The following is a 24550-nucleotide window of genomic DNA, read 5'->3' on the forward strand; positions in this document are numbered from 1 at the left end:
GTACAAACTATCCGCCTCCCGTCGCTGTTGTCTCCTGCAGTGTGCGGGGAAAGCCAGCCAAAAAGCACTAAAATGGCGCTTAGTTCCCAAGGAACAAAGAAAAAAGTTTGCTACTACTACGACGGTGAGTACCTGTGTGCCGACGCCACGTCGAGCGGGCGCGCGGATGCACGAAACCCGCCGCTTCGCGCCAACAAAGGTGCACCTCTAGCTAACCTGCCATGCTAGCTAGCCGAGCTAGCTCGAGTAGCTAGCGGCTTTCATCGTCTCGGGCGACCCCGGTCGCTAAATCCACCGCCAGTATGTAATGCCCCGTCGGTATCGACTGCCGCGGAGCCCCGGCCCCCACCCTCGACGGGTATTTCCGTAGCGTTTGCACGCCAGCCGTTAATTTGTTTCGCTGGATTCGTTCAGGTCACGAGCTAAGGAGCTAACAATGGGCGATATCAAGCGCTTCATTGTCGCCGCAATTAACGCGAACGCCAGACTCTCATTAAAATGGCTCATTTCGCCTCCTCCCCCGGAGGCGCAGACATGATGTTTTATTTGACACGTGTTGGGATGTTTGTAACAGCGCCACCACGCCGCCAGTGAAGTGTAGCGGGGCACTTTAGTACAGCTTCATGATGAGACTCGAGTGTGTTTGGAGTCTCGCTCGCGGGGTCTTTACCGACGTATTGTTGGATACCATCTCAAACAAACAGGAAGTCACCCCCCGTGTGTGTTCACGGGCTACTTCTTGTACACGTTTGTTTAACTAGTGCATGTGAAATTAAACAAATAACTCATGTTTGGCTTTTCTCTTCCACAGGTGATGTTGGAAATTATTACTATGGCCAGGGTCACCCCATGAAGCCCCACCGCATCCGTATGACCCACAACCTGTTGCTCAACTATGGGCTCTACAGAAAGATGGAGATCTATGTATGTCACGCCACAGGAACAGTGCTTCATACTGTCCGGCTCTCGCCTTGTGTGTGTCTGACCTGTCCTCTTGTGTTTCAGCGTCCGCACAAAGCCAGCGGAGAGGAGATGACCAAGTATCACAGCGACGACTACATCAAGTTCCTGCGTTCAATTCGACCGGACAACATGTCAGAGTACAGCAAACAAATGCAGAGATGTAAGTTTGGTCCGAGAGGCGGTTTACTTGAATATAATCAAGAGAATTTCAATGAGCAACAATGTTGTTGTGTCTCTGCTCCTTACAGTTAATGTGGGAGAGGACTGTCCAGTGTTTGATGGTTTATTTGAGTTCTGCCAGCTCTCAGGAGGAGGCTCCGTTGGTAAGTTGTTCTCTTCCAGACTGTGCTGTGTTGGGCCGTTATCATGACATCAACACCCCAATAATCTGTTCAGTTCAGTCCACGCAGGCTGTTAATTCTTCTCTGTGCTCCAGCCGGTGCGGTGAAGTTGAACAAACAGCAGACGGACATCGCCATCAACTGGGCCGGAGGCCTGCATCACGCAAAGAAGTCCGAGGCTTCTGGGTTTTGCTACGTCAACGACATCGTCCTCGCTATTCTGGAGTTACTGAAGTGAGTACAAACGCGATATCAAGTACAGCTTTGTTTTTGCACGAGTTGTTAATAAAAAATGTCGGTTTTGGAAACTGATGATGACTTTAGAGGTCGAGTCGTTCTAAGCATGCACGTTTGTTCTCAAAGTGTTAAAGATGTCATTTTGACTACTTAAAAAAGCATCAAAAGTTTGTTCTCACAGGCTACGTCAAAGGTTTTAGGGCTTAAGTAAACCGTTCCATCTTCCATCCAGATACCACCAGAGAGTTCTGTACATAGACATTGACATCCATCATGGAGACGGCGTGGAGGAAGCCTTCTACACCACCGACCGCGTCATGACTGTGTCCTTCCACAAGTACGGGGAGTACTTCCCCGGTACAGGCGACCTGAGGGTGAGCTTGGAAATTATTTTCGTAGAAAGTTCACATTGTCGCCAGTCATTCAGTGAGTTGACATTTGCCTTGTTTCCTGCAGGACATCGGTGCCGGAAAGGGCAAATATTACGCTGTGAATTACCCACTGAGGGACGGCATTGACGACGAGTCGTATGAAGCTATCTTCAGACCTGTAAGTGCACAGAGACTTGTTTACCGTGGTGTTTTGGTCGTTGAGGTCTCCCTTGATGGACAGCAGAATTTGAGTGAGTGGATGTTGTGGTTTGTGTAGATCATGGCCAAGGTGATGGAGATGTACCAACCCAGCGCAGTGGTCCTGCAGTGTGGAGCCGATTCTCTGTCAGGGGACCGGCTCGGTTGCTTTAACCTCACCATTAAAGGTAATTTGAACTATCTCTTCCCTGGTGAGGCAACGTGCTCTGCAGCTATCTTGATTCAAATGTAACTGAAAAACTAAATTGTTTCCCCCCATGCTCTGCTCAGGCCATGCCAAGTGTGTGGAGTACATGAAGTGTTTCAACCTGCCACTGCTCATGCTGGGCGGAGGAGGCTACACCATCCGTAATGTGGCCCGCTGCTGGACATACGAGACGGCTGTAGCCCTCGACACCTCCATCCCCAACGGCGAGTCTTTTATGTCCACGCTGCACTGAACACAATGTCTTTTTACTTTGAGAGCTGATTTCTCCGCGGTGGTCTCGGTAAACAAAAACATTTTACAGTGTATTGGAGATAATTAAATATTAATGAGTTATTGAAGTCAGTTGCCAGATCCTTTGATCATTAAACAATAAAATATGTAGGTACCACTATTTATCCAGCAGGTGAAAAGATAAGAATACCATTAGGTCATTATTTTTGTAGCGTCATATGAATGTTAAAATAACTTTTAAAAATGTGACCTCAACTCAACAGAGCTCCCATACAATGACTACTTTGAGTACTTCGGACCAGACTTCAAGCTGCACATCAGTCCCTCCAACATGACCAATCAGAACACCAACGACTACCTGGAGAAAATCAAGTGAGTGCATCAAACTGCCATTGTGAAGAAGTTGAACGTGACTCCATCGCAGGTAGCGCTTTGCGTCGTTGTGAGTTCAACCTGCTTTCTGTCCTCCAGGCAGCGCTTGTTTGAGAACTTGCGCATGCTGCCACACGCCCCGGGAGTCCAAATGCAGGCCATCCCCGAGGACGCTGTACAGGAGGACAGCGGTGACGAGGAGGAGGAGGAGGACGTCAACAAACGCATCTCCAGTAAGAACCTCTCCCTTCGGCCTAATGCTCACTTAGAATCGATCTTGCCAATCACCTTTTTTGAAAAGGTTGTTTGCCATGTTTTGATTCAACCCTTCCCCGCTGTTGATGTTCAGTCCGCGCTCATGACAAGAGGATAGCGTGCGAGGAGGAGTTCTCTGACTCGGAGGATGAAGGCGAAGGAGGCCGCAGAAACGTATCCAGCTTCAGGAAATCCAAGCGAGCCAAAACCGAAGTTGAGAAGGAGGGAGACGAAAAGGAGAAGAAAAGTGAGGAGGAGACGACAAAAGGTATTTACTCATTTTTTATTTTCATTCCCCCCTCATGTTATTGTAGTTATTTAAAGAGAAAAATGCACCCTATTAACATTTTAAGTCGGAGGCTGTGTTATTGTTACTACTATAAATTAGTTTTTCTTTTATAGAAGTAAAGGAAGAAGAGAAGGTGCCAGAGGAAGAGAAAATGGACACCTCAAAGTGAGAAAACGGTGCCCGTGCTCATTGGCCGTGTTGTTCAGGAGTGTTAATACCATTAATCATTTCCTTTCTCTGGGTCCTTTTTAGGCCAAAAGAGGAGTCCAAGACCCCGTGAGCCCCTCGGCAGCCAACGGATCAGAACGCGTCTTAAAGCAAGATTGTTTTGAGTAACTCATCTTTCCAGGCTGCTGCTGTGAAGACGGTGAAGAACTATATCTTTGTAATTAGACTCCACCCCCTCAACATGGGATGGGGATACAAACGTTTTTCTAGGACTCCTTTTCAACCGTACCTGTTTATGGACTGAGGTCAAACTGAATATTTCTTTTGTATGCTTTCTCGTTTTTTATTATTAATCTTTTTATTCGATGACTTATTCTTCCCTTGTGACATAACTCTGTAAAAATGGCTTAGTACATCTATGCTTTTATATATCTGGATTTAATTTATTTAAATCATAGATATTTTGGCTACTGTTTGTGTCTTACAGTCCAACTTGTCCTGTGTCTTTAAAATGCAGTTGAAGCATGTTTATACAATAGATCCTTTTCTGTAATACATCTGTGTCTCTGGTTTTGTCAACTGAGGCCACCAGGGGTAGTTAAGAGGGTTGTGTATAACCGATACATTTTAACATGGCACAAATTACAGTTCTATATTTTAGGTAGTTTAGTATGTGTCCTTTTAACAGTTACCTCTTTTTGGGACTCTTGCCACAAAATATTAAAATTTATTGGGTCCTGTCACAATTGTGGGTGTCAGGCTTGGATTCCACTGAGATTTGAACTTAATATCCAGTGCATAGCACTGTTAAATGGGAGCAAGACAAATGCCAGAATTCATGTTGTATATATTTGTATTCTGAAAAGTCATTTAAATCTGACAGACCCCATTGTGCGTTGACCACTTTTTACACCAATAAAAACTGCCCTGAAAAGTTACATTGCTTTGTCCTGTTAAAGTTTTTCAAAATAAGATTCTTAATAAAAGGTTAAATCTGGTCTGAAAAAAATAATTGCATCTACAAGTCTTTTATATTCACGGTGTCTTTACTCTATTTATTTTCAAGGCAATACCCAGTACACATAAACAATATGACAATTTAAAACCAAAGGCAGTATTTTATCAGGGAAATGAAATAAAATGCCATTGCTGACGAATGTTATCAGACACTCGATCTGTAACGGAAACATCACAGAAGTTTCATTTGATCCAGTTATGAAGGCGAGCTGGTTCAGAGCCACGCACTCTGCACCACGGCCGGGTCCTCCAGCAGCTCGTCCTGCTCGGCGGGCTCGGCTACAGCGTCGCTCTCTGGGTCCGGCTCTGGAGGCAGCGTGTGAGTTTCAACGACTCCCCGGATACGCACCTGAAATGTGGATTTCATTTAAGAGGCTCGCATAAAGCGAGCGAATTAGAAAAGGTAACCAAAAAACAAGTCTGACAAGAATGACTTCTCGACACCAATTACACATCTGACCACACAGCGTCTAGGGATGGCAGTGCTGGTAAAACATCAGCCCAGACAGCATTGTAAAGTTACTGTAATTAACTTTCAAATGTTATTAGAACATACCCAATAGTGCACGAGTCAGTGAACACCACTGGATCTATTGTGTAAAGACACTTTTCCTCACAACAATCCAATATTTGAATCAATGCTGTATCTGCATGTGCGTGTAGGTTTTCGATTCATATAGTTATCGTCTGAAGTTAGCCTTTCCAAGAGGTCGAGACCACCGGCTTATGTTTGTATTAAATTCACCATTAACCAACCATTCAACTATTACATTTTGTTACTTACACTTGTAAAAGTAATGTGTATGATGCAATAAATAAACATAGGCATTACTTCATAATATAATAGGCTAATTAGTTTAGTGTTTGAAAGTCATTGAGGTGCAACGCCACACAGTTCAGTGTGCATTTCTGAATGCAAACGTCAGTCCGACGAATCTTTTGTAAATACATGCACTTCTCCTTTAGTGAAGCAAGTTTACGATACAGTACTTGAGCCTTGCACTGTATGGATTATTCTGTTGTTTTCAAGGTTTTTTTTGAAATCCAGTTTCAACGATATGTGATACACATCCCTGCCATCACATCCTTAAGCTAAAAACTATCTGACGGAAATGACTCACACAGTAGGATGACGTAACATCCGACTGTGACAAGTAACGCAGGTCTCGGCCTGTTGGCAGAGTCGGTTATCTGACGGCAACTTACCCTCCTGGCCCGGGTCGGCCGCCTCCTGCACGGACAGAGGTAGAGGAACGACGTACAGGCAGCGAAGCAGCGGAAGGAGAACACCATCTCCACCACCGACATCAGGATGAGAGGCACCCACAGAATGATTGTGGTGCCCTGGTTGACAAAAACATGACGGCACATAACCTCTGATCAATAAGGACTTTTTTACAGCTATTCAATCCAATATAAAAACTGCTGATGCTTTGCTACTTATATTCAACTTACATAGATCCGGGTGGGGTCGAAAGGGCATTCGTATGTGATGCTGGAGGAGATCTGCTCGTTTCCAGAGAACGTGCAGTGTGTCAGCAGGCCCCATCCTTTGTTAATGACAGCTTTCACCACTGAAACTGACAAGCCCAGGGTGGAGGCAATCGACAAGAGACCTGCCAGGAAGCTGAAGACCAGCAAGACCCACTGCTGCAAGGACAACACGGCACGAGTGTGTGAGTCAGTGAAAGCACAACACTGGATGCAGTGTGTGAAAGACACTTTTCCTCACAACAAATTGAAATCCCATCGAGTCAACAATCTGACAACAGATATCCGATATTTGAATGAATGCCGTATCTGCATTTGCGTGTAGGTTTTCTATTCATATCGTATCATCTGCGGTGTGTTTATATACACACACACACACACACGCTCTCAAACAGAGGGCAGGTTCCAACAAGAGTCAACAGATGACATATGTAAGTGCTGAAGAGGCGGGAGAACGTATTTACCAGGATCCTGTTCCTCTTGTTTTTGGACAAGACAATGGCAGTTATTCCACCTAATATTCCCTAAGGGGCACAGGAAGTCCAGCATAAAAAAAAGAAGAAGAAGATCCCTCATCACAGATACAGAAGAGACAACAAGACCCCCAACAAATGCTTTAAACCACCATATGCTATTAAATATAAATGTGCTTCATGCATACATAGAGTTCTCGCACCACTTACCACCAAGCCTGCCACAATAGCAATGACATTAGAGATGGCATACACCAAGGTCCGGGCCAGAGCGTGCACGTTGATGTGCCTGAGCACAGCGCCGTGCACCAGCGCTCCCAGAAGAAAGTTCACGTGGCCCACCAGCACCAGCCCCAGCCCCATCTTCATCAGGGCTTTGTTGTCCTTGAGGTTGGCACAGCATACTCCTAGAGGAAGCAGAAACATGCTATGTCAATTTCATTATCTTAACTTACTTGTATATCGTTGTTGTTGGCAAGACAAATAAGTGATTACAATGTGTGTACAAGAGTCCATATTATGTGTTTGACTCTAATCAGATATTCAGAGTATGTGAATACCAGCTGTGTGAGCATCAGTGCTGTTGACTGTAATCACAAAGCACGCAGACATTTATTCAGCGTGATCCGAAGTATTGAACGAGCTGCGTGACTGCAGAACATTGGGAGAGCTTGTGGTTTCAGCAAAGGAACAAAAAAGGGGGAAAAAAGAGAGAAAAAAACAGAAAAGCGGGCCAGTGGTTGATATGAGAACACTTCCAATCATCCTCATCCACTGCAGAGATGACGGAGGATGTCGCCGCCTGCGCCCTCTGCAAAGCTGCAGCCATGGTAACAAATTCAGAGCTGGGTTCTGAGGGGGTGTCGTGTTGCTTTTGGTGGGCGCCTTCCTCTGAGAAAAGGTGAAGCACACTCACCCCTCCTCAACCACACAGGACTACACTTTGGGCTGGGAATTGACACTTTGAAGTGGCCTGAGGGGGTCAGGAAGAAACACATATCTGCCACTGGTCTGTCTCATTCAAACCTTTGGATGGGTGCTGAAGAAGAAGAAAAAAGGTCTCTGTGTTTTGGTCATAATAGTGTGCACTGTGGGGACCTTAGTATACCACCACAACCACAACAACCTACTGATCCCCAGGCAAGCCTCAATAGTTTCCATTTTATTTAGGTAAACTCCTCCCGAAACCAGGAGCAGGCCACCCCTACGTGAGGCAACAACTCAGTTAGTTGGAAAGCTTTTCATTGGTATAAATGAATAGGTAAACAACACAAGACATCGCGTTGCGTTCCGTGTCATCCAAACACCAGAAACTACATCTCAGTTAACTACAGCGCAGACCACGCCTAAAAAACGTCCGCGCGCAACACGTATTCCGCCACTTCCACGCACGAAAGTAAACTTACCTAAATTTACCATGGCGGATTTTACGTCAACTTTGGATCATATTAGTGGACAAGTAGGACTCAAGTCATTTCTGACAGTTGTTTGGTACGACGTCGTTCGCTGCGTCGATGTGCTCTTCTCTTGTTGCCGCTCACCTGCTGGCGCTACCTTCCGCCTATCTGTGCGGAAGCTCCGCCCCGGAGCACGTTCACCAAGAAGAGTCTGGCGTCTCTGATACTAAACAAAGGAAAAAGACACACGCAAGTCTCTCCCATGAGCGGTGAATTGCACTGACTTTAAAATAAAATGTCAAAATCATAACAAGAATAATGATATGAATTCTTATTACTATTATAGGTGAAGCTATACCCGGCAGTACAAACCAGCTTCACCTTCACTAGGTCCACACCACTAGGTCCACACATACATATAATGATTATATATATCATATATACATCATCTATATATATATATAGATGATATATATATATATATATATATATATAGATGATATATATATATCATCTATATATATATATATCTATAGATATTGCTAAATTTTATTTTATGGGATTATACCAGCACAAAGCCATGCCAAAGTTATTGCTGAGTTGGACATTGTTCTTCTTCAAGTGAATAACTGCTTTTCGTGCAGATTGGGAAGACAAGACTATTTAAGACGATGAGCTCATAGCTGTCAGGACTTCACAAAGACCATTAGCATCTGAAATATTAGCAGTCATGAATACCATGAACAAAATACACAATTTCCATATGTTTACTTTTTCTCAACAACATAAAAAAGCAGTTGGTCTCTCGTCTAAAAGCAGCATAATTGTCCTCCGGCCTCGTTAGCTGGATTGCCAACACCGGTTGCTCTTGCCGTTGCACCCTATTAATGGCACACCTGGGCCAGACGGCTGATCAGCATGCTGCACTTTGAAGTTTGCAATGGGGACCATGGAGCTACTGCTTTGCTTCCTTCTGGGATGTCACATTGCTGCTCAGACAATAATAAAGACTGAGGAAGACACATTTTTCAGCGATATTCCAGTTTTTTTTCACGGCATTGTGCCTTTTCCCTTTGATAGCAATTTTGACTTCACTCCTCCAGACACCGTCTTCAGCTCGTGGCGGACTTGGAGCCCTGACTTTCACAAGCTGCCCTATTTACCGCCCATCCCCATCGTTCCCAGGGTGGATGTGTTCTGCGACGAATCCGAGCTGACTGTCCTGGTTGATAAGAGTGCCTACGGTCTCACACTGACCAGAGAGGAGATGCAGTTGGGGGACGGCTGCTATAGCAACAAAGAGCTGCCAAACCATTTTGTCTTCACTTACAGTTTGGACGAGTGTGGCACTACACCTGTGGTGAGTTGACCCCAACGTCTTCACTCGATACTTGTATTTCCACAGCTCCGTAATGTCGTCTTTGTTCCCTCACAGAGGCAGAATGGCTTGGTGATGTTCACCAACTCTCTCCACTTGAATCCCAGAATGCCTCCTACCACCTGGTGGCAAACCCGCCCCACGGTGCACATCTCTTGTGTCCCGAAAAGGTTTGTCTACTGAGTCGCCATGTCACTGGTAAGTCACATGACTGAAGAAGAACGCATGTCTTTTCAGGCCATATCCGAACTTCTTTGCCTCAACGGCATTGCTTAAGAATAGCAGGACCTTGACTATTAAAGCCATGAACTGTGAGTAATATGACTCAAAAATAAGCTTATAGGTGAGATTGTTTAGTTTGTAGTCACACATATGTTTTTGATGGTCCTGCAGCGTCTTGGACCGGAGCTGCGGCCTCCAATATCTATGAAAGAGGTCAGGTCGTCAACCTCCAGGTTTCTGCTAAAACCAGGCCGGAGCAGCAGCTCTTCATCCAGTCCTGTTTTGTCTCTGCGTCTCCCGAGCCTGAGACGAGGCCCAGGCATGCAGTCGTCATGAATAAAGGGTGCGCAGCCAGTTCGTTGACTTAATTGTAACGTTTGTCCGTGACCTCATCTCATGCGATGCCGTTGCTCTCTGCCAGGTGCACAGCCCGATTGGGTTCCCCTCATGCCGTTGTACACTTTGTGGCCTCCGACAGAGCGGATGTGGTTAATTTTATTCTGGATACATCTCTTCTCATTTCTAAGGTGATTATTTATCTTTATTTTTATTTACTTTTTACTTGTTTTAAACTATGCCCTTGATCTCTTTTCTCTTCTAGCTGTACATCCACTGTAGTGTCCTTATCTCGGACCAGGGGGTCAACATTGGCTCTAAATCCTGCAACTACAACATGATTCGGTCGAGGTATTGCTGCTACAACAGATGTAGTGGGTGGGTCTTTTTCTTTTATGTAAATTACTTAATTATTATTCTCTTTCAGATGGGAGGACCTCAGTGGAAATTTGGACGTGTGCAAATGCTGTACGTCAAAGTGTCACGGTCTGTCACTCAGGCTCCTTCCTGAAGGTCAGTGCTCCGTTGTGTCAAGAGGTGCTATGATAAATGGACTTTATCGGTTTCTGGTCTCCTCAGCGACTGACCCAGCCTCTCATTCCAGGGGCCTCGGCCATGGTCAGCACTAGTCCCTTCGTAGTTGTGGACAAACCTACAGAGGTGCATCCCTCTGAACCGCAAGAAGCCTCCAGTGCTCCCGTTGCAGACCCCATGCAGTCTGACCGTGCAGGGATAAAGGACACGCTCGTTTCTGGGAACTCTGCATTGAGACCCATTCGGGTTGTGAGTCTGGAGCAAGATGCCAAGCCGGCCCTTTGGCTTCCTGCACATGTGCAAAATGCTGAACTCGGCCAGAAGATCGGTTCTGAGTTTAAAGATAATTTGAAAATAATGTTGCAGTTAGTCGACGGCATGTCAAATGAGATTTTACCTTCAACCACAGATCAGGAGCCTCTTCTGAAAACACCCACAAACATGGTCATAGCTCAAAGTGCAAATGAAGTAGGAAGTGATGGTTATAAGTGGGATTTAAATGATTTTACTTTGGTTGATGGATGGGCAATTAAAATTCCTAAAACGGGAAAGGCAACTTTGGCAGAGGAATCTCAAAGAAAAAAGCGCTTTGGTAGATCTGGAATGTCGGACACGGAGGTGCAACAAGATGTGGACTTCCCCCTGACGGCTGACATGGATGCAAATGTCCTGGCGGCGAAACCCCAAGAAGAGGCAAATGCCGCCCAACCCATACTTCGCTCAAAACTCCAGTTTTCCAAAGGCACGGATGGATCTCAGACGCTGAGTTATGAGGAAGAAGTGCTGGGACAACAAGAGGTTAAAGGTGGGCCCAGAAGATTTCGGCTGGATGGGATTAAAAGAAAAGCGGAGTCCAGACAAAGAAGGCTGCACTCAATTTTCCTGGATTTGTTGAGGTAGATAATTGTGTGGTCAGTATTATTGTTGCGTGTGCTTTGACTAATTTCTCCTCTTATCCTCAGGAGGATGGCCAAAGCAGAATAATTGCATCTTGATAAGAATATTTTATAACAGCACTTCAATAAATGCATATATTGAGAAATATAAGGACTCTGGTTAATTTGTTGTTCCCCACCTTTTTCTAATGTAAAAGACAACACACTAAACTGCATGTTTTGTGTGGGCCTCTTTTGTATTCCCACCCAGATGTCGCTGTGGGGAGCTGGGCTCTGCAGTTGGGACCCTAGAGTGCGCGTTTTTTGTTTTTTTAAACGCATGCGCAGTAGTGCTCTTTTCTTTTTCTTTTTTTCTATCCCATGTGTGACCCTGGTCACTATTCTATAAAGTGCCCACGAGTTCCCTAACGCAGTCTCTTTCCCTGGCCACAAAACAACCGTGAGTGTCTAACTCACCGTTCTCGAAAAACTTAAAATAAAAATAAAATAAAAAATATAAAATCACGAAAATCTTCATAAAAACAAGAATATTTACTTAAAGAAATACAAACTTTTAAAAAAACTGCAAAAATATTAATTAAAAAGAAAAAAACTTAAACAGGAGGTCTCGGAACTGGCGTCTACCAAAGGAAGAACTACTTCAAAAAAAATCATTTATATCGTAATTTTTTTCTTTTCAGGTTTGACTTTTTAAAATTTTCTCTCCAAGGACCAAACGGGCAGTTATCTTTTGAATATTTGGGCGAATTGACGCGCATTTCGGACTCGGAATACAGCTCACACCGGCTTTTTGGAGCGAAGCCTGGGGATTCCTTCACATTGAGATCTCCGAGATATGAGCACAGAGACCGGGAGTTATCCGATGGCTTCCCTCTACGTGGGAGACCTGCACCCCGATATCACGGAGGCTATGCTGTATGAGAAATTCAGCCCAGCCGGACCGGTGCTCTCCATTCGGGTGTGCCGCGACATGATCACCCGGCGGTCTCTCGGTTACGCCTATGTGAACTTCTCTCAGCCCGCTGACGGTAAGACGAGGAACCGGGCAGGTGCCCACCGCGCGGTGCGGCCACATTGGCTGTTTACAGCATGCGGGTGCAAGACGCATCCTTCAAATATCCACAATGTCACCGTTATGCGTTAAATGTCCGCCGAGAAACGGTCTGCACACACACACACACACACACACACGTGCACAATGCGGGACACAATGGCGGTGGATTAAAAGGCACTGGGCTTGAACTCGACCGTTATCCAGTCCACGTTACACTGGTTGGAGGACTCATTTTGCCCCCTATAAGCATGCCCTGTATATACTGTCACTGCCAGAGTTAAAGCTCAAACACACATGCAAAGTGAACACTCATCCAAACTATAACCCTCATTTGGATAAAAAAAAGTATTTGCAGACCTCACTTATACTCTGCCCAGAATGACCCATTTCTTCTATTTAATGGGCCACGGAATAAAACTAATTCCCATTGCTGCTGCTCACTGACAGCAAGAGAAGGGACAAGCACAGCTGAAGAATAAGCCCTGTGCTGCCTGCTTTATATCTGCCGTATGTGTATTATCTGCATTCATAGCAAATGCCTGTTTGGTTTTAATCCCAGCTTCACTTCACACATGATCAGATGCAGACAGTTGGTTTACCTGTAATTTCCTAACCACTTGAGATGTGTGTCATTTGTTAATCCACGGGAATGCCATCAAAGCATTGAGCAGCAGTAGCAGGTGTTGTGGTTGTCTTTGGAGGCCCAGTGATACTGTTTACATTGTGTGCACTCCTTTTCCTCTTGTGTCAACGCTAAACAGCTGCCACAATGTGTCTTTGTGTGCGAGTTGCTCACCAAAAACTGGAGTACGAGTGGCTCAACTCCAGGGATTAGACGCCGCTCACATGAATACATTTAAGAAGGGCCACGAGTGGGAAGACACCATTTGGAAGTGTAGACATGGGAGGCTGGTAGCTGGTAGCGGTTGTGTATTAAATGGAGCCTTATCGTGTGCATGTGGGGCAATAGCTTGCTACCAGTGATTATGACCGGTCCGTACATCTGATATAAATACAAAGCAGACAGCAGTCAAGGTTGTTTGTGAACCTGTATGTGAAATCACTCACAGGACCTGGTGTCGCTCATCTGAGCATTCTTGTGGAGTGTCTCTTCCCTATCAATGGTGGAGAATGCTCTACTCACACTCCATGCCAGCACATACCTCCCAGGACCCCTCTCTAAATATAGCACATCTTTCTGCGCGGCCCAAAATGTGCCTGGCCGTCACACTTTTATGCTCTTAACATGACAGAAATGGTTATCGACGACAGGTGATTCAACGCCGTTGAGAATTTGACCAAATGGCGTCATTTAAAATGTGGACCGTGCATTAGATTGACCACTTTGGGCCATTTTTAAACTACGATTTCCACCCTGAACCTTCCAGAAGAGCACATGTTGGACAGCGGTCACACACCGTCTCTGAGCACCGCACGAGCTGTACAATTGTAAACTGCTGATGCCAGCAGACGCAAGGCAGCTCCGTTTTGTTTACTAGACACTTTTAGCTGGAAAGCCTGGTGTGTGTGTGTGTGTGTGTGTGTGTGTTATTATGGAACCGTAGTGATTTTATTGGGTTCAAATTAGACATAATGATTTGATCAAATGAAACAGATTACATCTTAATATCACCATTTAAGCCCACTTCTTCATCTGAGGCCCTCTGCCTTGGCGGGACGTGGCCCAGCAGCATGTGGCGAGATACAGAAAGGGTGCCTGTGCTCCCAGCGTTCCCACTGCAGCTGTCCAGCACACTTGTCCCAGCTGCTCATCTGCCACATGGTCTCCTACAGTATCTTCACCGTATTGCATGTGCCTGTGTTAACGGGCTGGCAACAGGGATTCTCCATTATAGCACACACTGCACAGGTGCACAGACGGACTAAGACGTATAGCTTTGTGTTATTCCTCTGGGGGTGTTATGAAGGCAACGCTGTGTTTGTGGGTTTAACGGGGCCGCTGCAGCAAAGCACCGCGAAGCCCGAGTCGTGTCCATGATAAGTGGAAGCATGTTGTGTCATCTCCATACAAGTTACTGATATGTTCTCATGACTCATGGATCCATATAAACAACCAGCCATGACCTTTCCCCCCCTCCCCCCCTCTAGCTGAGAGAGCCCTGGACACCATGAACTTCGACGTGGTGAAAGGGAAGCCCATCAGAATCATGTGGTCCCAACGAGACCCCTCCCTCAGGAAATCTGGAGTGGGCAACGTGTTCATCAAGAACCTGGACAAGTCCATTGACAACAAAGCCCTGTACGACACCTTCTCTGCCTTTGGCAACATCCTCTCCTGCAAGGTAGAACTGGCCTACATGTGACTGAGATGCATAAAAGAAAGGGCGGTTTTTTTATGCTGTATATATTCCCACTTTGAGGAAAACTTACTTACTTACTACTTATTGTCAGTCGCTTTGGATAAAAGTGTCTGCTAAATGACATGTAATGTAATGTAAAACTGTTCCTGCTCAGCGATTTTCACACAATTTGTTCATAAATTAAATTAGACGAGACACAAGGTCACAAAACACTCCCAAAAGCTCAGGAATGAACAGTTATGGATATAACTTGTTGAAGTTACTATTGAAGTGTAAAACTGGCAAATAACTTTGTTGTTGTTGTTGTTGTTGTGTATTTTATTCAGTCAATCATTGTAATACAATACAATATTATTCTATATAATATACAAAACAGAAAGACTGAAAAGGCATAGGTAGAAGCAAAAATGCGTATATATTCCAATCCTAAATTATTATAATATAATAAATCAGATAATTAATATCAAATAAAGAAAAAGAATAAAGAAAATACAAATAATTATATATATATATATATTTACATACATATTCGATATACATACGTTTCAATCACACTTATAACCCTCAAACATTGTTTTTATAAATCGCTTTGGTTCGTGTATGAATGAAACGTGTTTGTTCGTACCGAGCCAAGCTTGCAGTTCCCCCACTGTTTCGGGTCTTTATGCTAAGCTAGGCCAACGTTAGCGGAGAGATTTGAGAGCGCTATTGCATCTTCTCGTCTTACGCTCAGCAAGAAAGCGAACGAGCATGTTTCCCCAACACCGTTGCTTTAAATGTCATCAACTGCTCTCATCAACTTTTTACCCCCGTGTCCTCTTCCCCTCCAGGTGGTGTGTGATGAAAATGGCTCCAAGGGCTACGCCTTCGTCCACTTTGAGACCCAGGATGCCGCCGACCGTGCCATTGAGAAGATGAACGGCATGCTTCTGAATGACCGCAAGGTGTGAGTGTCTGATCATCATGGATCTGGGGTCAAAGGGGCGTTCTTTGTTGAGAGTATTATCAACTAATTTAGCTTCAACTTTAAAATGACTTTAACAGTACTTCAAAGTTGTGATGACGTTGAAAGTCCAGCTGTCGAGGGAGCAGCACTTCTTGGGCTTACGGTCCTAATCGTGCAGTAAAAGCGTGGATATGTGTTATTTTTGTGCGTGTGAACCTGGCTCGTTTGTTCTACACGTGTTGAGTGAACTGACTTTTCGTGTCTTTTTGCGGTCGGTGAGTTGGTGTGTGTGAATAATCGGACTAATAAACTCATCTCTCAACACCGCCAGTGGGTGAAGACAACTTCTAACCTGATACTAAACTAAAAGCTCCTACTCACTCTTATCCTTCCTGCCAGATGCATTTTGTGTTGCCTCATTTGTCCACTCGCTGGTCACCTGTCTTGGAGTGTTTGTATGTTTGTATGTTTGTAATGTATGTGTGTGTGTGTGTGTATGACCACGCTTGTGTGTTTTTAGTGATGGATCGAATGCAGGAATGCAATACTGGATGGCGGAAGGGGAGAGGTCGTCATAGCAAGGTATATAAGATCATCTGGTGCTCCTCAGCTTTACTTTGTACTGTGAGACTCTGGTCCTCCATCCCTCTCCATCCACCTCCCCATCAAGTGTTGGACCAAGAACTAAGATGGCTGTCACTGTGATGTCTAGCATGCCAACATGTCTGCCTGCCTCGGGTGATATTAACCGCAGTTGGATGCTTTTTTATTACCGTGTATGGTGACATAGCTGTGAATTTGTTCCGTGGATGTTGTCCCTGTACTCTCTTTTACTTACCGTGGTCCAGGTCGTCCTCTCCCGGATCGGAGAAAGGATCCGAGTGTGTTTCTCATTTCTGTCGGGAATGCTTTACAAGAGTGTGTTTCGCTGCTCTTCCTCCGTCTTCAGGTTTGTGGGCCGTTTCAAATCTCGCAAGGAACGGGAGGCTGAGCTTGGTGCCAAAGCCAAGGAGTTCACCAACGTCTACATTAAGAACTTTGGAGACGAGATGACTGACGACCAGCTGAAGGAGCTCTTTGACAAATATGGTAAAATGGGACCAGATGAATGGGTATTGCTCCAAACTGTTGTGTGGTCTAGTTCTGCTATCTTACATCCACTCATCTGACCTTTAACCTCTGCAGGTAAAACACTCAGTGTGAAGGTGATGATAGACCCCAGTGGAAAATCCAGAGGCTTTGGCTTCATTAGTTACGAGAAACACGAGGACGCTAACCAGGTACTTTGTCCCCAACGGAAATTAACCAAGTCTTTATCTGTATTTACCTAATAATTATGATGTTGTCCAAAGGCTGTAGAGGACATGAATGGCATGGACCTCAACGGCAAGTCTGTGTTTGTGGGCCGGGCTCAGAAGAAGATGGAGCGGCAGGCGGAGCTGAAGAGGAAGTTTGAGGTGCTGAAACAAGAGAGGATCAGCCGTTATCAGGTCCGTAGAAATTAATCCAATCAGTGTTAACGTCCGCTGTTAAAGAAGCTGCTATGAACCTATCCTGATTGTGCGTCTTTGGTTTCAGGGTGTTAATCTTTACATCAAGAACCTGGATGACACCATCGATGATGAGAAGCTGCGCAAGGAGTTCTCTCCTTTCGGCTCTATAACCAGTGCGAAGGTGAAAAGGATCAGATGCAGAGAAGTGATAGAATGCATCGTTGCAATAGATATACAACAACAGTGTTGTATACAATAACAACAACAGCAGCATTGTGAGTTTGAAATGACCCAGACACAATCTGTCTTCATATCAGGTCATGGTAGATGAGGGTCGCTCCAAGGGCTTCGGCTTTGTCTGCTTCTCCTCCCCCGAAGAGGCCACCAAGGCCGTGACTGAGATGAACGGACGCATCGTGGGCTCCAAACCGCTCTACGTGGCTCTCGCTCAGCGCAAAGAGGAGCGCAAAGCCCACCTCACCAACCAGTACATGCAGCGCATTGCCGGCATGAGGGCCGTGCCGGCTAACGCCATCATCAACCAGTTCCAGCCCGCCAGCGGCTACTTCATGCCAGCAGTGCCTCAGGTATTGAAATCAAAGGTGTTTCAGTGTGTTAGCTCGTCCTTTTTATTTTAATGCTTGTAACTTTACTGTTTTGGTTGAGTCTCATGGCTCTCATCTTGAAGGTAGCTGGGTTTTTTGGGGACAAAAAAATCTTACGTCCCACTCCCATAGCACCCCAGCATCACATTGTCGTCTGGCAACGCGACTGAAGAGCCAGATACGTTCTCCGGGAGGTTGTGTAGACCCAAAACAGAGCTACGGGGAAAAGGAACAATGGATTTACATTTTTAATACAGGTTGAAAATAAGTTAACATACTTATGTTGCATACTGTTTAAATTAATAATGCCAAGAAAGCTCAAATAATTCCCAACAATTACCAGGAACACTTGTGATACTTTTGTTTACTTTTTATTTGAATGAAAATGCCAATAGGAAAGGACTTTAACGCCATAAAATCATAGATTTCACATTCTTGTTTCCAGCAGGCCCAGAACAGGACGACATACTATGCACCCAATCAGCTGGCTCAAATACGACCCAACCCCCGATGGCAGCAGCAAGGGGGCAGAGGTCAAGGTGAGCACAACAGATGTGGAGCTTCTCTCTTTCATATTTCTTCAGTTACCTACTAACATAGAAATGTATACAGCAATTTAGCTATTTAAAACATCTCAAGACTATTCATTGTTTTGGGCTCTACTTCTGTCACTCTCAGGTGGTTACCAAGGGATACCCAACTCGCTGCGTCAGCCAGGACCCCGCGCCAACCTGAGGCACATGAGTCCTGGTGGCGGTGCACAGGGCCCACGAGGTACGTTCACTAACAACAGCTGATTGACTCTGTTTCATGAACACGACATATACAGAAGAGGTTGTCACCCCACTGTCTCCTGCTCCACCTTCCTCTCTGCTGCTAGCCTCCGGCCAGGCCATGGCTCCTCGCCCTTCAATGGGAGTCCCCGGCGGCCCCCGGGCCATGCCTCCTTACAAATATGCCACTGGTGTCCGTAACCCCAACCCCCAGGGGATGCAACCTAATGCCTTACAGCAGGTATGAGCGAGAGACCAATCACATCATCTTGAGTTCCATGCAGCCCCCAGCTCTCTAAATGTGTTCTTCCTTATGTTATCAACGCGTCCTTTCTAGGCTCAGCCAGCCGTGCATATTCAGGGCCAGGAGCCTCTCACGGCCTCCATGCTGGCTGCTGCGCCCCCTCAGGAGCAGAAACAGATGCTTGGTAAGACCCCCGTGACATAATGAACTGTAATGATTCAGGCTCTTAGTAGGTTGACTTATTCTCAATCTTTCTCCAACAGGTGAGCGTCTTTTCCCGCTGATTCAGTCCATGCATGCCAACTTGGCAGGAAAGATCACCGGCATGTTGCTGGAGATTGACAACTCTGAACTGCTGCATATGCTCGAGTCCCATGAGTCTCTGCGCTCAAAGGTACTTGGCTAGCTCCATCTTTGGAATAATGTCTGTTCATCCATATACATGTGTCATTATTCATGTTTGATGTTGTGTTGGCACAAGGTGGAAGAAGCTGTCGCCGTGCTGCAAGCCCACCAGGCAAAGAAAGATGCCACTCAAAAAGTGGGCAGCATAGCTGCGACTGTTGCTGCTGCCACGTCCTGAAGACGGCCTGCTGTGTTGAATTGGTATGATTAAACAGAATCAGTCAAGCTATTCATACGTCATTTTATTGTGGTAATAATTAAATGGCATTATGTTGTTTCCGGGCAGAAATGCAGAGAGACACACTCCGCTGACTCCAATCACCCGCCTCCTCTGAAGAACCATCAACAACGAAGAAGAAAAAAGAGGGAAATATTATTTCAAACAATAATACTTGAATATTTTTGAGAAATATTTCAGTTCATCATTTTTCTCGTTCTGTAAAACTTTTAAAATGCTTACCAAAAGCAATGATGCAAATTAATCTTGAATGAAGGTCTTTCATCGTGTGGCAAAGGAGTGAAACCATTCCTTCTAAAAAAAAAATATATGAGCCTTGTTCATTTTCTTTGCTTGACATTTACATTTTTGATTTGAAACAATGGACTCTTCCCTCCTATCATGTTATCATGGATGTGTGGTATTCTCAATAAAAGGATGATATATCAAGGTTATGACTGTTGTGTTACTTTAATGCTTACATATAACCTACTGTATTCAGTTTAAAGTGTGCATCTGACACACTTACCTGTCAGTAATGCATAGAGGAGGCCATAAGCCAGGCTAAATGGCACTTTACGAGTAGCAAACAATTTAAAGCTGAGCATCGAATGTGTGTCTGTGCTACATTGGTATTATTAAGGTTTTTCCATGATAGACAGATGATGGATGCAAGGTGCATAAGAGAAAAGAAAACATAGAATTTATTTTTAATAGGAGGGGAAAGTGTTTCCCTGCCCCAGATTATAACTTAGAGACGTTGTCACTGAGGTTTTGCATTTAAACCTCTAGGTCAAAATGATTGTTATTGACCTCATTACCATGAAATCACATCAGAGGGTGGCCAGCCGGCTCTGAACAAGCACTTTTGCATCATATGATATTAAGTACCTAATGATAGATGCATGCAATTTTGTAAATAAGAACAACTTAATGTTCTAAAGAAAATAAAATTATATAGGTATCTCCTTTATGGTCAAACAGTCATTTTCAAATAATCCTGTTTATAGGATATATGTAACTCTTTATAAAAGTTCTAAATATTATCCCTTCCTCTTGTCATTCTTCTTCAAACAAGAAAGTGTTTATTTATAAATCTACTTCAGAAATGTGATAATTTTAAGATGAAAAAAGAAAATATAAAGGTGCAATTGGAGTGATGACAGACGTATCCAACAGGTGGCGCTCGAGGAAACCCGTTCATTGGGAGGCGGGCTACAGCCTCTCTCCACCAATGGGAAGCTGCCGGGGTCAAAGTTGAAGGGTTACATCCAATATGGCGGCTAACAAACGAGTGCTGTATGTTGGTAAGTTAATGTTACTTTTCTTAAAAATACGTTGAAACGACATCGTTTCAGTGAACTTAGCTGACGTGGTAAAGATATATCATTGTACATTATTAAACGAGACTCAACCAGCTATCCATAAAGTGCACATAATATGAAAAATAAACTCCGATAGAAAGTTCCAGCCGGTGTTACGGTTTAACAGGCGACCCTGTTAACTGGCACATTTTCAGTCGAACACGTTCGTTGTTGTCGTGGTTACGACGGCCGTTCGAAAAATAGAATAGTGAACACGTAAAGCTGTCCCCACGATTGCCGCTTGGTTTAATGTTGTAATAGTGTCAAACCCTATACATTAATAATATATACTATACAAATTAAACAATGCAGCATCCACGGGGCTATAGCTTCGTGTTTTCTTCCTATTTTCAACAGCTGTCTTACAAACACAACAGCGGACGCGTTCGGTTCAAAGTCGCAAGTTAACACGGTCGCTTCTTAAACTGTAACACCGGTGAAACGCGAAAGCGTCTCTTTGAAACATGTCAACGTCGCTGATTGTAAACTCCGCAGTGGTCCTGGCCCCCAAGATGACTAAAGTGTGGCTGTCGGAGTAAATAACGTGTCGTTGTGTGTCCTCAGGTGGCCTGGCGGAGGAGGTGGACGAGAAGGTTCTACACGCAGCTTTCATCCCGTTTGGAGACATCACAGACATCCAGATACCATTAGACTATGAAACCGGTGCGAGCACGAGCTTCTGCCACCGACTGCTCCGATGGGACATTTAATGACTGAAGTGAATATTAACCTGTAATAACGCGTCTTGTGTTCCGTTTTCAGAAAAGCACAGAGGATTCGCCTTCATTGAGTTTGAAGCGGGAGAGGTACGTGCAGTGCACGCCACAGACCATGTGTTTCTGTAACCGGAATAAGATTATAGTCGGAGCCTAATTCAGTGTTTTTGTGTTATTGAGAGAGATGTTGAAATGTACCTGAACTGCGCTTCACCACTATCTCATTATAACCGAATTTAGCGACAGTCATCCATCTAATTGCTACGTGTATGTACAGCAATGAAATGGATAAAATGCACTTAGTGTAAATCATCTTAGCAACACAAGAGAAAGATTGTGTTTTGAAGTGGGGTCATCCGCAGATATTTATATTGCTATTCTTTAGCATTTTTAATTGGATACGGCATCCTTAATACATTGTTTCTCTGGATTGCTGTCTTATTCAGACAGGTAGTCTGACTGGGGAATGCCATGTGCGCTTTATTGGTAGCTGACACATTGTGGGGATTTGAATGGTGAATATTTCTGAGCTCATAACCTATTTTGTGTCTTCGGTAGGATTCTGCGGCGGCTATTGATAACATGGTAAGTGGATCACGTTACTGCACAGGCACGTTGGTTACGTTTTCTTCCCGTTTCTGAGAACCAGCTGTTGCGAATTTACCCGAAAGGTCCAACATTTTTCTGCTTAATGTTGGTTTTCTCTGCTAGAATGAGTCTGAGCTTTTTGGACGAACTATCCGGGTCAACACCGCCAAGCCCATGAGAATCAAAGAAGGTTCTTCTCGACCAGGTAAATTAAGGAGGGGAAAAAAACTGTTTTTACAGAGGCTATAAATTAAAGTGATTACAATCTGTGATCACGATTTTAATGCTGCTTTTCTGTCAGTGTGGTCGGACGATGACTGGCTGAAAAAGTTCTCAGGGAAGACCGCAGAGGAGGCTGACGGCGAGGCAGCGGCTGGAGAAACCACAAGCACTGCAGCACAGGAGGTAAGATGGCTTCTTTTCCTAAATGCTGGCTCTGATTCCTAACTATGTTAAGTTCGTATCACAGGTATGATATTTTTCTTGCAGGATGAGCCTCCGGCTAAAAAGGGCAGAGTTAATCCTCAGATCTACATGGACATTAAGATTGGAAATAAGATGGCCGGCAAACTACGCTTCCTTCTGCGGGCGGACATCGTTCCCATGACAGCAGGTGTGTGTGTTGTAGCCGCTCTGTCAAAATTAGATACCGCAGCTGCACAATATTCAGGATCGCTTGCATGGAGAATTAACATGGAACTGACAACAAGCAAGAAACCACAATATACAGTATCATCTCCCTTCAGTCACACCAGCATCTCTTCTCACATCCCATGTAGAGAACTTCCGCTGCCTGTGCACGCACGAGAAGGGCTTTGGCTTCAAGGGAAGCAGCTTCCATCGCATCATCCCTCAGTTCATGTGCCAAGGAGGTGACTTCACCAACCACAATGGCACCGGCGGCAAGTCCATCTACGGCAAGAAGTTTGACGATGAAAACTTTGTCCTCAAACACACAGCGCCAGGTGAGGAGTCCTGCGTGGAGCTCTTGTAGTGTGTGTTGGAGGTCATCATGATGGTAGATCCTGTGGTCAACTGGTCAAACCGGGTCTCTTGTGCTCACAGGGCAGCTCTCCATGGCCAACTCCGGGCCAAACACCAATGGCTCTCAGTTCTTCATCACCAATGACAAAACAGACTGGCTGGATGGAAAACACGTGGTGTTTGGGGATCTGGTGGAGGGGATGGATGTGCTCCGTGCAATGGAGGTACGTGTGTAAAGTGTTCACTGCAAAATATTAGTTTTATGTAATACAATCGCAGCTTTCTATCCGTAGAAGTTATTTCAGTGGTAGTGAAAGCTTACAAATGATCATTAACAAACCTTAAATATGACCCAGTGTGTTCTTTAAATGTAAACGTCACTATTGTTGCACGTAAGTAAGGCATGCGTTTGACAAAATTAACAAACTGTTGAAATTAGTCGTCTGCAGGTTTACTAAATGCGATTCATATTTAGAGATGATGTGAGGTTTATCTTTATTTTGAGGTTTTCCATTTTTAGAAGTAGAATCAGCGAAAGCAGGAACATTAATCTCCCCCACCCACCTAAACAATGAGGCCACTGCAATACCCACAACTAATGCAACACGATGTCCAGAAGAGAAAACCAGAGAAAACCAAGAACAGTCACTAAGAGACAATGAAGGAAGATAAAAACATAATAGAGTCTGTTAGTTGTACTGTAGCGAGTCAGATCAGGCGTGGGGTATTCAGTGTTCCTCAGGACACACACCTGCATATTAATGCACTTGTTTGACAGCCTGCCCCTAATATAATCCATAAATCGATTGCATATATATATATATATATATATACACAGTTATACATGGAGTATCTTATCTCTAAAAAATGCTAATCATATGTAAAAAAATGTTATAACAAGTGTGGACGACGATTTCAATGTTATCTAGATTACATTTACATTTGTGAAATGTGGAACTCAAACATCCATCTGGGCTTGATGTCACATTGACAAGCGTTAGTTATATTGTAATAAAATCATGTAGAAGTTTTTGACAAAGGGGCTGAATTATGGCAAGAATTTTCTTTATCTTTTTAAATGTTCTTTTCCCCTGCAGGCTGAGGGAAATAAGGACGGCAAGACGACGCAGAAAGTCATCATCTCCGACTGTGGAGAAATAGAGTGAACAAAACATAAATGTGTGCTTGTCTGTATGTCAGTGGGGCAGTGGTATGTCTGAGAGTGTGTTCATGGTCTTTTGTACTTTGGGCATACATCATCTGCCATGTAAATATTTCAATAAACATTTTTTTCTATTATAAAGAAGCAACAACTTGATGCCTTTTTACTTTGTACAAATAAAATGTTACATTGATCCACTGATTGTTGGTTCAACCCTTCATAGCTGCAAGATTGTTATTATTATCATCGTGTTGTATAAGTTTAAATTGTTTTTTTAAAT

At 44.4% G+C, this 24550-nt stretch overlaps 4 protein-coding genes across 6 annotated transcripts; 3 read left to right on the forward strand and 1 right to left on the reverse strand.

The window, feature by feature from the left end:
* The first annotated feature begins 18 nt into the window (after window positions 1-18).
* LOC130201544 (probable histone deacetylase 1-B) lies at window positions 19-4592 on the forward strand. Its single transcript, XM_056426601.1, has 14 exons — window positions 19-124; window positions 812-924; window positions 1006-1123; window positions 1212-1286; window positions 1400-1538; window positions 1774-1915; window positions 1998-2090; window positions 2190-2298; window positions 2402-2542; window positions 2834-2942; window positions 3042-3175; window positions 3292-3465; window positions 3600-3651; window positions 3739-4592. The coding sequence occupies exons 1-14, from the start codon at window positions 73-75 to the stop codon at window positions 3764-3766; spliced, it is 1479 nt and encodes a 492-aa protein (XP_056282576.1). The 5' UTR covers window positions 19-72; the 3' UTR covers window positions 3767-4592.
* Window positions 4004-13919, reverse strand: tmem54a (transmembrane protein 54a). Of its 2 annotated transcripts, none has more exons than XM_056426604.1 (6): window positions 13249-13919; window positions 6846-7042; window positions 6627-6686; window positions 6127-6321; window positions 5878-6015; window positions 4004-5020 (listed from the first exon to the last, which is right to left on the reverse strand). In XM_056426604.1, the coding sequence occupies exons 2-6, from the start codon at window positions 7002-7004 to the stop codon at window positions 4886-4888; spliced, it is 687 nt and encodes a 228-aa protein (XP_056282579.1). In that variant the 5' UTR covers window positions 7005-7042; window positions 13249-13919; the 3' UTR covers window positions 4004-4885. The 2 variants fall into 2 exon arrangements, with proteins under 2 accessions (XP_056282579.1, XP_056282577.1); XM_056426602.1 differs by lacking the exon at window positions 13249-13919 and adding an exon at window positions 8042-8170.
* Window positions 11832-19911, forward strand: pabpc4 (poly(A) binding protein, cytoplasmic 4 (inducible form)). 2 transcript variants are annotated; one of them, XM_056426599.1, is made up of 15 exons: window positions 11832-12426; window positions 14562-14755; window positions 15604-15719; window positions 16669-16808; window positions 16905-16999; window positions 17072-17209; window positions 17298-17393; window positions 17530-17799; window positions 18263-18356; window positions 18496-18591; window positions 18698-18831; window positions 18928-19018; window positions 19098-19228; window positions 19316-19440; window positions 19526-19911. In XM_056426599.1, exons 1-14 carry the CDS (start codon window positions 12234-12236, stop codon window positions 19415-19417), a joined length of 1890 nt encoding a protein of 629 aa, XP_056282574.1. In that variant the 5' UTR covers window positions 11832-12233; the 3' UTR covers window positions 19418-19440; window positions 19526-19911. The 2 variants fall into 2 exon arrangements, with proteins under 2 accessions (XP_056282574.1, XP_056282575.1); XM_056426600.1 differs by having other exon boundaries at window positions 18266-18356.
* Window positions 19912-20706: 795 nt separating this feature from the next.
* On the forward strand, window positions 20707-24488 carry ppie (peptidylprolyl isomerase E (cyclophilin E)). The gene is made up of 10 exons (XM_056426876.1): window positions 20707-20763; window positions 21385-21483; window positions 21583-21626; window positions 22095-22121; window positions 22248-22329; window positions 22426-22529; window positions 22614-22737; window positions 22904-23089; window positions 23190-23332; window positions 24206-24488. The coding sequence occupies exons 1-10, from the start codon at window positions 20733-20735 to the stop codon at window positions 24272-24274; spliced, it is 909 nt and encodes a 302-aa protein (XP_056282851.1). The 5' UTR covers window positions 20707-20732; the 3' UTR covers window positions 24275-24488.
* Window positions 24489-24550: the final 62 nt, after the last annotated feature.

This window comes from Pseudoliparis swirei, chromosome 11 (assembly GCF_029220125.1).
Source record: "Pseudoliparis swirei isolate HS2019 ecotype Mariana Trench chromosome 11, NWPU_hadal_v1, whole genome shotgun sequence".
Classification (NCBI taxonomy): Eukaryota; Metazoa; Chordata; class Actinopteri; order Perciformes; family Liparidae; genus Pseudoliparis; species Pseudoliparis swirei.